Here is a 12,548-nt window from a genome sequence, read left to right as displayed (position 1 = left end):
AAGTTTCTTTTTAATGTGTGTATGGGTGGTTTGTCTGCATGTATGTTTGTGTATCACATGTGTGCCTGGTTCCCATAGAGAGCAGAAGACAGCATGGGATCTCTCTGACTGGAATTATAGATGGTTGTAAACCACTGTGTGAGGACTGGGAATCAAAGCCAGGTTTTGGAAAAGCATTTAGTGCTCTTAACCATTAAGCCATCTCTTTAGCTCCTTTTTCTTTCTTTTAATTATTTTTTATTTATGTATGTGTGTGTGTGCTTGTCTGTATGGGCACTATCTGTATGCAGGTGTCCACTGAGACCAAAAGAGGGCACTAGACACCCTGGAACTCGAGTTACAGTCAGCTGTGAGCCACGTGATGTAGGGCCTGGGAATTGAGTCTGAACCCTCTACAAGAGCAGTTGTACTCTTAATGCTTCTCCCCCCCACCCCTTCTTCCTTCCTTTCTTTCCTTTTTTTTTTGGAGACTGGGTCTCTATATGTAGCCCTGGCTAGACCAGAGCTCACTAGGTGGACCAGACTGGCTTTGAGTTCACAAAGATCTGCCTCCCGAGTGCTAGGATTAAGGGCCTGTGCCACCAGGACAAGCCTTTCTCCTTTTGTTGAAAAGGGTTCCCTATATAATGCAGGCCTCAGTCTCACAATCTCACCACCTCAGCTTCTTCCTAGGTTCTGGGATTACAGATCTGCATCACCACCATAAACACCAAAATGTCTTTGCTGTTCTTTCCACCCACATGTGTGCATGTGTGTGTGCGTGTGTGTGCGTGTGTGTAGATGGGTGTCAAAACCCACCTGCAGGAGCTAGTTCTCATCTTCCACCAACATGTGGCACTTGGGGATTGAACTCAGGCTGCTGGGTTTAGCAGCAAGCTCCTTTACCTGCTGAGCTCTCTCACCTCACCTTTTTTCAAGACAGGGTTTCTCTGTGTAGCCCTGGCTGTCCTGGAACTCACTCGGTAGACCAGGCTGGCCTCAAACTCACAGATCCTCCTGCCTCTGCTTCCTGAGTGCTGGGATTAAAGGCATGTGCCACCACCGCCCAGTTCACCTAATTTTTATAGTTACCTTCTCCAGGGAAGGAACACAGAGAAGGACCGATACACTGTAGAATCCTGCCTAGCTTCAATTTGTATAATGCTTTACAAAGGGAATTCACATAGGCCCTGCAATTCTCTTACCAACATTATAGGTGGGAATTACCACACCTACTTTATAGGTGATAAACAAATTGGGGTTCACAGCGGGAAAGGACATGGAGCACGAGTACTGTAGGGTCTTGGGCCTAAGGCTCCAGTCTGAGGTCTCCCACCTGGGATGTGGCAGGTTCTTGCTTCACTCTGAAATTCTGGTGGGAAAACGTCTGGCTAACATGAGCCCATCCACACTACACAGACGCTCACTCTTTGACAGAAGTGACGCTCCTCAGCCCAGGAGCCACAGGGAGGGAAGGCAACCTGGTTCCAAGGCACAGAGCCCCAAGAACTGTTCTCTTAGAGCAGACAGATAAGCATCTTGGCATCCCATTTTACCGAAGGCAGACCGATGTGGGCTACTGCAGAAAGCCAAAAGTTGATGTTGTCTGTGTGGCGGAAATGCAAGCCAGTTGCCTGAAAGGGAGAAAAGAGAGAATGGTTCTACAGTTCTCAGGGTTCCCTATGGGTGGAGCCCAGATGCCAGCTTAAAGATTCATGGGTGAAGGGTAGACAAAGCTAAAGGACCCCACCCTGTGTATCCTCTGCCCCACGGAACAGAGAAACAGCTGAAAGCACCAGGACTGGGTGAGCCAGCTGAACAATGGGAAGGCTGGCACAGGGGAGGGCAGTGCAGTAAGGCTTCCAAACTGGCACATGCATCTTAAAGCCCATGCAGCAGTACCCTCAGCACCTGCCTGGCAGAGACACTAGTGAATACCTACAACTGTATTGCTTTCCAGCCGCCAAAGTGATCACACATGGATTTTTAAGTTACGTGGTCACCATGCCCTCACGGCTGTGAGAAGGGGCATCTTAGGAGGGAGATGGCAGGGGATTCATTACACTGTGCCCACCTGGTACCGCAGCTGTTCCACGTCATAGATCTTCTTCAGCGGGACCACAGAGGGGGCAAAGCAGTGGCCCAGCTTGGCCAGCAGCACTCCATTCCGGAGGCTCTCCTCCAGCTCCACCGGGGAAGGAAGCTCCTCCTTCAAGCATACCTCCATCCAGCTGGGAGCAGAGAGCAGTTCTTAGGACCCGCCCATCCCTCAGTGACTCAACACACTATTCCTCCCTACCTAAAATCCCCCTCTCTTCCTATTGCCTCACAGTTCCCAACTTTCCCCAAGCTGCTAGATGCCTAACCAAGTCAACCCTTTCCTTATTCATCCTGGAAAGACTCCCTGAGTCTCCATACCTGCCTGTCTTCAGGGAGGTTTAACCAGGCTGTAATGTAAGGTAAACCCTCACTCTGTCTGGCTACATACCTGACTCAAACCAAATGGAATCTGCCACTTCTCTCATTCTGCATGATTCTGAAAACTTAAACACAGAAAGCTCGTGTCTTATGGAATAATCTGCACAGTTCACAGTTCAGTTCTGATGATAAGAGGGGTTTTAGGGGCTCTGTGGGTTGAAGGAAGAGGAACGGCACAAGGGACAGAAAAGCTGCACTTCTTAGGACTGGAGGCCACTTTCCAACCCATCTCCCTCACTTCGGCTCTGAAACCCAATCACATTCTGCAAAAGGAGGCCAACATCACTGGTACCGCTGGCTTCAGTGGACAGCTGCCAGATTCGGTGAGCTGGTGAGGCTAAAGGGCAAGCATAAAGACTCCTTGTGTAGACTCTCCAGATTCCCAAAGAGAGCCAAGTACACCTTGCTCCACACCCTCCCTGCGGGACACCTGATTTCTTTCTTTGTTTGTTTTTTAAGACAGCATTTCAAGACAGCCCTAGCTGTCCGGGAACTCCCTCAGTAGACCAGACTGAACTTGAACTCAGAGACCCACCTGCTTCAGCAGCACTAAATGCTGGGATTACAGGTGTGACTACCACACCCAGACGACACCTGCTTTCTCATCTGCTCTACCTCACCTTCTTTTTGGAAAACAATAAAATAGACTATTTTAGAATGAAAAGAATAGGAAGAAAAGAGGGACAGCTCAGTGGTTAAGAGCACTGGCTGCTCTTCCAGAGGACCTGGGTCTGATTCTAGCAACCATATGGTGGCTCACAACCATCTATAATTCTAGTTCCAGGGGATCTGATACCCTCTTCTGGTCTCCAAGGGCACCAGGCATGCACATGGTACACAGACCTACATGTGTATAAAACACCCATACACATCATTTAAATTAATTTTTTTAAAAAAAAATTTTTAAAAAAAATTTAATGGGCAGTGGTGGCGCATGCCTTTAATCCCAGCACTTGGGAGGCAGGGGCAGGAGGATCTCTGTGAGCCCAAAGCCAGCCTAATCTACAAAGCAAGTTTCAGGACAGCCAGGACTCTTACTCAGAGAAACCTTGTCTCAAAAGAACAAGACAAAACAAATAATAATAATAATAATAATAATAAAAATAATAAATAAAAATAAATTTTAAAAAACTTTAAAGGAAAGAAAAGGGGCCTGGGGAAATGACTCAGCAGAGCTGAGTGCTTGCTGCACAGGCATGGGGGCCTGAGCTCAAATCCCCTGCACCTACATAAAACCCTAGGCATGGATGCCAGCACTTGTAACCCCAGTACTATACGGGGAAGCAGGAAGATGGCTGGGATATGCTAGCCACTAGCCTGGCTCCAGGTTTAGTGAGAGCGCTTGTCTTAAGGAGTGCCACACCAGGACATTTGACTCCCTCTTCTGATGTCCATACAAACGGAAACATACAGCGCCAAACCAGAAACACACACGCACTATGTATTTGCCATGCCTCTCTTGGGTAAACAACCATAAAGTAACCAAATAACCCTCAGATGATGGAGGAAGTCCTTTCTGTGCTTTGTGTGGTCTGTAAGTGTGTGCAGGGATGAATAATGCACATCTCATACATAGGCAGAGGTGTCATCCTGTCCTTCTCTGCCCGGCTGCCTGGAGACAGGGTCTCTCATTGAACCTGGAGAGCTGACTGTTTGACTAAGCTGCCAGGCCAGTGAATTCCTGAGATCCACCCACCTCCAATCCTTCATTTCTGAGGCTAAGACATGCATAGCTATGCCTGGTTTTTTACATGAGTGCTGGGTCCTCCAGCTTGCATAGCAAGTACGCCAACCTACTGAGCCGTCTCCCCAGCTTGGGAAATCCTTTAAGAAAGAATTTCAGCAACTAATTAATGAAGAAAACATGATAGCATTGGAAAATAGTCATTCTGTTTTCCATAAAGTCCTGGGTTCTCTCTCTAGCACTGGGGGGGGGGGTGGGGGCAGGATGGACAAAACAAACAAACAAACAAACAAACAAGCAAACAAGAAAAGAACCGAGCAGTCACCCAGCATCCCCAATAGTGGGTTCCAGTGAGGACCAACATGTCATGTGGTGAAAGCTAATGGGAAATCATGGGCTCGAGATCAGCGTCACGTGAACTCCCACATCAGACTTTGCGCTGCTGGAGGCAGCACAAGGAGACCGTGTTGCCCTGAGAGGTGCCATATGATGCACATGCCACCACCAAGAAGTCTGCCGTTGAACCTGAGACCAGTCAAGCCTCTAAGAGCCAACATCCATTTATAGGAAATATGGGGTTTGGAGCTGAACAACGTAAGAAGCAAATGAAGCCGGGCGGTGGTGGCGCACGCCTTTAATCCCAGCACTCGGGAGGCAGAGGCAGGCGGATCTCTGTGAGTTCAAGACCAGCCTGGTCTACAAGAGCTAGTTCCAGGACAGGCTCCAAAGCCACAGAGAAACCCTGTCTCGAAAAACCAAAAAAAAAAAAAAAAAAAAAAAAAAAAAAAAAAAAAAAAAAGAAGCAAATGAAGCCAGAATGCCAGAAAAGGAGATCCAATTTCTTGAAAAGGTCAGGGACATAAGAAATAAACAAGGGAGAGGTGTCCTGGCTGGTGCAGGCCGAAGAGGCAGTGTCACGTGCAAACATTTTAGAGGCTTCTTTTGGGAGGGGGTGGTGGTTTTGAGACAGGGTTTCCCTGTGTAGCCCAGGTTATCCTGGAGTTCGCTCGGCAGACCAGGCTGGCCTCGAACTCAGAGCGCCACTGCCTCTGTCTCCCAAATGCTGGGATTAAAGGTGTGTGCCGCCATTGCCCGGCTAGATTCTTCTTTTTAATTTAAAATGTTCACTGTACGTACTCATTGTACATGGTACTCTGTTATATAAAGACAGGTTTTTTTTTTCTTTTTAGACAATGCATAAAACTGGAAAATGGCCTGGCTCCTGATTTCCCAAGGACTCACAGGTAATGTAGTAGGGCATATGACAGTGTGGCAGGCAAAGACTGCAGAGTGAGATATTACTGAAGGTTATGGGGGAAAGAATGGAGTGGTTGGGGTTGGCCTTAAAAGACAGAAAATACTATTTTTCATTTCTGTCTTGTATTTAGACAGGGTTTCATGAAGTCCAGATTGGCCTCAGACTTGCTATAGTAGAGGCTGACTTTGAACTGTGTGTGGGGGGGTACCCCTGTTCATATGGGGACACATGTGCAAGTGTGTGCATATGCATGCAGAGGCCAGAGGTTGACATAAGGCACCTTCCTTGATTATTTCCCATCCTGTATTTTTGAGGCAGGGTCTCTCACTTTCCCCATGGAACCTAGAGCTCACTAATTGGCGAGGGTGGCCAGTCAATTAACTGCATGGATCTGTCTGCCTCTGTCTCCCCGGCACTGGGATTACAGGTACATGCTGCCGTGGATGACGTTTTAATGTGTGCTACGGGTCTGAATTCAGGTCTTCATGCTTGCACTAACTGAGCCTTCTCCCTTATTGCTGGCCTTGAACTTCTTGTTCTCTTCCATCCTAAGCACTGAAATTATAGGTATGCATGCTTGGCATGACAAAACTATTTTAACTTGCCCTTTCCCACACCACAGCCCCTTGTCTGTCTGCATTTGCTCTGGAGATAGATGCCTGGACTAGGAGAGGTAGGAAAGGTGGACCAATAGGAGTCCATCTTCCCAGACCCTGCTTACCGCTTGGCTTCCTCCAGTCGGCACAGGTACTGATAAGCGACATTCTGCCGCCTCTGCTCATCCATCTCCTCAGCTGTGAGGCGTTCATCTGAAGCGTGAGGGGACATGGTAGGGAATGCAGCCTTAGAGAAGGATCCCAGCACCCACACTGGGCAGCTTACAACTACCTGTAACCAGCCAGCTTCAGAGGAACCGATGCCCTCTTCTGCCATCTGTGGACACCCAGATGCACAAGACACACACACACACACACACACACACACACACACACACACACACACAGAGGGAGGGAAGCTCAGCTCTGAGACAGCTGCTTGTGCACGCACGCCCCCCAGGCAGCCCCTTCTGGGTACAGAAGCACTCTTCACATCCAGTTCTTTTCCCCAGGGCACCCACTATCCATCCTTCTCCACCAGACATCTCCTTCTTTCCTCCACAGTCAACTTCCTGTCTTTCTCTTCTTTCCCGAGTCTGCCTCAAGAAGGCCCTTCAGTGCCACCGGCGGCTATCCAGAGCCTTCGGCATCTGGGAGGTTAGCTTCGAGTCCTCCCCTTCATTGGGGACTGGCTTCTCCATGTGCTGCCGCAGGTGCACCCTGGACGCCTGGCTGACGCAATCAGCGATTAAGCAGTCATTCATCCACTCAATCCCTTTCTGTTGGGCCCTGGGCTAATGAATCCCTACTCTTAAAAAAATGCAAGCCCAGTGTGGTGCATGCCTTTAATCCCAACTCTAAGGAGACAGAAGTAGATGGATCTCTGTGAGTTCAAGGTCAGCCTAGTCTACAGAGTCAGAGTCAGTTACAGAGTGGTTAGGGCTACATAGTGAGACCCTGTCTTAAAAAAAGAACAGAACATGAATATAAAGATGGGTGCTGGAGAGATGCTCTGCAGTTAAGACCACTGACTGCTCTTGCAAAGGATCTGGGCTCAATTCTCAACCCCTATGTAGTAGCTCACAACTGTCTGTAACTCCAGTTCCAGGGATCTGATGCCCTCTTCTGGCCTTCACTGGCCCTAGGCATCCGTGCAACGTAAAAGACAGTGAATAATAAGATCTAAGGTTAGCAGAGGAAGCCAACTATTCTATCTGAGCGTCGTAGAATAGCAAGCAGGTTAAAGCAGGACAGGTGGCCCAACAAGGGATCCATACTATATGCTTAAGATTAAATGGGGGGGGGTGCTGAGAGATGGCTCAGTGGTTAAGAGCATTGCCTGCTCTTCCTGAAGGTCTTGAGTTCAATTCCCAGCAACCACATGGTGGCTCACAACCATCTGTAATGGGATCTGGTGCCCTCTTCTGGCCTGCAGGTATACACACAGACAGAATAATGTGTACATAATAAAAACAAAAGATTAAATGTAAGGACAAAGAGAATTTTAAAGATCACACAGGTATCATCACTATCTTTTTTTTTTTGACAGGGTTTCTCTGCGTACAGTCCTGGCTGTCCTGGAACTGGCTCTGTAGATCAGGCTGGCCTTGAACTCACAGAGATCCGCCTGCCCCTGCCTCCCGAGTGCTGGGATTAAAGACCTGCGCCACCACCGCCCAGCACTATTTTTTTTTCTGTACCCCCTTTGAGGAGGAAAGTGATCTTCAAGTTAAACAAAATGTGGATAACACTCTGACCTCCAAACTCAAGAACAGGGAATGCCTTAAATGGGATAGCATTTCTCTTCTGCCTTAGCCATAGTCTCTATCGCTCTGTTTTTCATGGGGAACACAATACAAAATTACACAGGGTGAGGAAAAGTCGCATGCACACGCAACAAATGAGCTCAGAGAACATCCAAGAGACAGCTTGGTCGATTTGTCTTCTACTGGGTCCCAGTCATTTTTACTTCACCCGATTGCCTCATCTTGGATATCCTGCTCTATGATTTCAGGAAGGGCTGGGCTTATTTGAATTGGCAGTTATTAAAGTTCAAACCCACAGACACACACTTCCAAATACAGCTTTGAAAGTACTGGCCAACGGCAGAAAACTCATGAGTTCCTCTGAGGGAGTTTACAAGGAACAAGAGTTGGCTGTTCAAGAATGGAAAATAAACCAGTGAGTGACTTCACCTCAGAGCTATGAGTTAGGGACTCAGTAAAATGGAATGGGAGGGGTCTGGAGCGCGCGCGTGCGCGCACACACACGTACACACACACACACACACACACACACAGTGTCTCAAAAAAAAACCGCACAAAAAAAACACCACCACAAAATGGTTTATGCTTCTAAGCAGCATTCCCTAATGGTGGACGCCGGTTTGGAGAAGGGGTACAGAAAGCAGGTTTTGTTTTTCATTCCACTCATCCTTTCAACCCTTCCCAGGAACCTGGGTTTCTCTCTGAGAAAGCAAGTGTTTCCGGCAGCCCAGGTCAGAATGACCATGAACTCTTGACCTCCTGCCGGAATTCCAACTGCCGGAATTGCCGGAGTGCGCCACCAAGCCGGCTCTCCAGGTTCTGCATTTTAAAACAAGGGGCCAGGTGATTAGGAACCAAGTAGTTTGAGAGTATTGTCTCAATGCGGAATCCCAACTCTGACACCTTTTGACAAAAACGGGAATTGCAGAATTTTAAGGGGCCATCGAGATCGTCTACATTCCCCAACCCTGGGGCCCCAGAACCTGGGAAAAAGGGGGAGCTCCCTTCGAAGGTTACTCTGCGCACACCAGCCCACTCCCCAGCAGCCCGTAGCCCCTCCCACCAAGGCTAAGCCCCACCAGCAGCACCCCCACTCCACCCTCCTGAGATCCCCGCCGCACTCACAGGCTGTCCGAGCCCGGCCTGCAGCGCACGGTTCCATGTTCCTTCTCCTGCCAGTTTTGAATCTCCCGCCTCTAGGACACCAGTCCTCACCGCGGTCACACCGAGAGAGGACACTTCCGGTCGTACCGCACGGAATCCTGGGTTTCGTAGTTTCTCAGGTGGGACGACTAGGGGTAGCTTTGGGGCAGCTCCTTGATTTGCAATTTCTGCATGGCTCCTTCTACGCTCAGCTGGCTTTTTCAAATAGTCCCTGCCGCTGCCCTTCCTTTCATTAACGTGTCCCACTTCTTATAGAATTCCTGGAACTCCCTGTACGCTACGTGGTGTTTTACACAGGGGTATACATGCTCTCTAGAAAGTGCTGTTGTAACAAGTGATAGACACAAAATCAAAAAGCTTGGAGGTGAGTACCGCACTGAGGGAGAGAACCATTGAGTGGAGGGCAGAGAGTCTTCCTAATGGAGGCTTTAGCTGATCTTGAGGCAAGACAGAAAACAGATCTAAATAGAAGGGCATGGATTGGGAATGGTGTTGTGGAATATTGGTTGAAAATGTGTTACATTTGTTTATGCTATGGAACATTTGTTTAATGATGCAAAGATGTGTTGCATTCTTTTATATTGCATTTGTTTAATTCTGTGAAGCTGTGTTCCTTTGCCTAAAACACCTGATTGGTCTAATAAAGAACTGAAAGGCCTATAGCTAGTCAGGAGAAAGACAGACGGGGCTGGCAGGCAGAGAGAATAAATAGGAGAACTCTAGGAAGAGATCTGGGAGCAAGAGAAGTAAGTAGGAGAGACCACAACAAATCACAGAGTAAGAAGTAAAGAACGGTATATAGAAAAGAGAAAGGGGGGGCTGGGGAGATGGCTCAGAGGTTAAGAGCACTGGCAACCACCCATCTATAATGCAATCTGGTGCCCTCCTCTGGCCTGCAGACATACATGCAGGCACAACACTGTATAAATAAATAAATCTTAAAAAAAAAAAAAAGGAAGAAAAGAAAAAGGGAAAAGCCCACAGGAAAAAGGTAGACAGGATAATTTAAGCCAAGCGGGCTGGAGAGATGGCTCAGTAGTTAAGAGCATTGCCTGCTCTTAACCCATTAATTCCCAGCAACCACATGGTAGCTCACAACCATCTGTAATGAGGTCTGCTGCCCTCTTCTGGCCTGCAGACACAGACAGAATATTGTATACATAATAAATAAACAAATATTAAAAAAAGCCAAAAAATAAAATAAAATAAAATAAAATAAACAAGCCAAGCTAAAAATGAGAGTCCAAAGAGTAAAGGGCCCCGGAGTCTGGTTGAAATCTCTCACCAGCTAAGACTTAAGATGGTGTTAAGACCACTACCTGCTCTTCCGGAGGATCTGGATTCAACTCCAAGCATCCACACGGCAGCTCACAACCCACACAGACACCAGACACCCTCACACAGACACACTCACAGGCAAAACTCCAATGCACATAAAATGAAAATACATAATGCTATGGCCAGATCACGGAGTCCCCCCAAAACCAACCAGAAGGCTGAGTCCTGTATGTAAAAGCAAAGAGCCTATATTCTCACACAAATTTGCAAACTTCAGTTAGGGTTGGGCCTTTATAGTAGCAGAGGTGGGGGGGGGGGAATGGGGGATTTCTACCCTTGATTGGCTGACTTTTGTCTAGGGGTGTGTGCTGGCAGGTGATCCTATCTACGTTAGAACGTTGGAACGTTGGAACGTTAGGAATTTCCTTTGGATGGTCTGTTCCTGGGTGGTGCCTGGTGGTCTCAGTTTGTGGTCTTTCTTGCAACCAGGGAAAACTCCGGAGACCCAGGCCTCTATTGAGGTTGTCATGGCTGGGTCCTACACATAACCCGTAAGAAAAGACTGTCCACACTACTTACAAAATTGATGAGACAGCTACCTACAGAGATAATATTCTTTTTAAACAAATATTTCAAGTATGATACAATATGAAGAATGAACACCATCACAACACATTGTATACACATATGAAATTGCCAAAAGAAAAACATATCAAAATTACAGTGAAATATGATTAAGACCTAAGCATATATGCATCTTCCAGTGGGGCCTTACTCTTCCTTTTCCAGAAATTCCCTGCAGTGTGGCATGAAAGCCCAAGGGTTCCCCAAGTCCCTTAAGGATCCCATCCTGTGGCGCCTTTGGTAACTGCTGAATTTTAAGGGGCCATCTAAGTCAGCTACATTGTCTTGACCTGGAGCCCCAGAACCTGGGAATAAAGGAGTGTGCCCTTTGAAGGTCCTGCCGCGCAAGACAACAGGCATATTTGCCTGCTTGCAGGCTTACTTCTGCAGGCTCTCACAAAGCAATGCTGGGACAGCCCCTCCCACAAATGCCAAGCCCCTTTTCTGGGAATCTTGCAAGTAAGAATATGATCATTGTTTACAGTAAAAAACATGGTTCAACTGTCTTATGCAATCTTCTTGTCTGCCTATGGCTTTCCCTGTGCACCTTGACAACCAGCCTATTTAAGTTCCTTGGCAACCTTCTCAGATGTAACTTCAGATGACACCGAAATCTGATCTATGGTTATTACAAAGGCACAGAAAGCATGACTCACACAGAAGCCTACCCCCATGTTTGGGTGGGTGTTTTCTCTTTCCCCTATTATCAGATGTGCTTACGTCTGTGTTCAGAACTCTTATTAATAAAACTCCAATTCTGTTTCATTCTGACTTGTCCTGCAATTTTCTTTCTGAAGCAAGATCAGAACCCTGGCTTTACCGGTAGCAGACTCTGAAAAGAACTCAGGCTGCTCCAAGTGGCAGCGTGAAGCTATGCCTCTGGCGCCTGATAATCCAAGTTGAAAATGGAAGGATTTACCAGATTAAAGGAGAGGGGCATTCCACACAGTGGCAATAGAATGTGCAAGAATATTAGGGACATTGAACTTATCTTAGTGATGGGGAGGAAAGGTCTCAGGGAGAAGGACATGTCCCACACACCTCAGGTCCCTTGCCAAGTCACTAAAACCAGGGCTGGTGAGCAACTCCCAGCCCTTTAGATGCAGGTCAGAGCGGTTTTAGGCTTTAGAGAAGATGGCAGCCAGGGCTTGGAGACAGTGAGACTGGGTACAGACTAATTGGGAAGCTACTTCAGTGTTGCAGGGGACAGATAAGATAGCTTCACTAATGAAGACAATGATAATATCTATGGTGAGAAAAGGAGTGAGCATGGTGTGTGCTCGGCTTCTCTGACCTGCTTTTCTCCCTTATCCCTTCTCCTCAGGCCAAACAAGTTGCGGTGGCTAAGAAGGGCTCAAAGCCTCACAGCAGATATTTGAAAAGGCTCTATGATGGTTGTTACTAATTGTCAGCTTGGCAGAATCACCTGGAAGCTAGGCCTCTAGGCACACCTGTGTATGGGGGTGTTATTTTATTATGGTCATTGACTTGGGAGGACCTTTTTAAATTGCAGGAGGTACCATTTTCTGGACAGGGGATCCCAGACTGTTTGAAGTGAAGTTGAGCACAAAGCATTGCATCTGTCCCTCACTGTTTCCTGACTGGAGATGCAGCTACTTCAAGCTCCTGTTGCTCTGGCTTCATACCATGATGAACTATGAACTACTATAAATCCTTTCTCTCTTCCGTTGCTTTTTTAAAAATTTTATATATATATATAT

General features: G+C 47.4%; 1 protein-coding gene across 1 annotated transcript in view; it reads right to left on the bottom strand.

Annotated features, from left to right (window-relative positions):
• Positions 1-2,206, bottom strand: part of Iqgap3 (IQ motif containing GTPase activating protein 3) — a 37,870-nt gene extending 35,664 nt beyond the window's left edge. Inside the window, exons 1-2 of the mRNA XM_038311339.1 lie at positions 2,054-2,206; positions 1,536-1,613 (exon numbers count right to left, since the gene is read on the bottom strand). Coding sequence (XP_038167267.1) covers positions 1,536-1,613; positions 2,054-2,206 — 231 coding nt within the window. The remainder of the gene's footprint in view (positions 1-1,535; positions 1,614-2,053) is intronic.
• Positions 2,207-12,548: the final 10,342 nt, after the last annotated feature.

Source organism: Arvicola amphibius, chromosome 14 (genome assembly GCF_903992535.2).
Source record: "Arvicola amphibius chromosome 14, mArvAmp1.2, whole genome shotgun sequence".
Lineage (NCBI taxonomy): Eukaryota > Metazoa > Chordata > Mammalia > Rodentia > Cricetidae > Arvicola > Arvicola amphibius.
The sequence above is the reverse complement of the archived record's forward strand: the minus strand, read 5'-3'. Positions and strand labels throughout refer to the sequence as shown.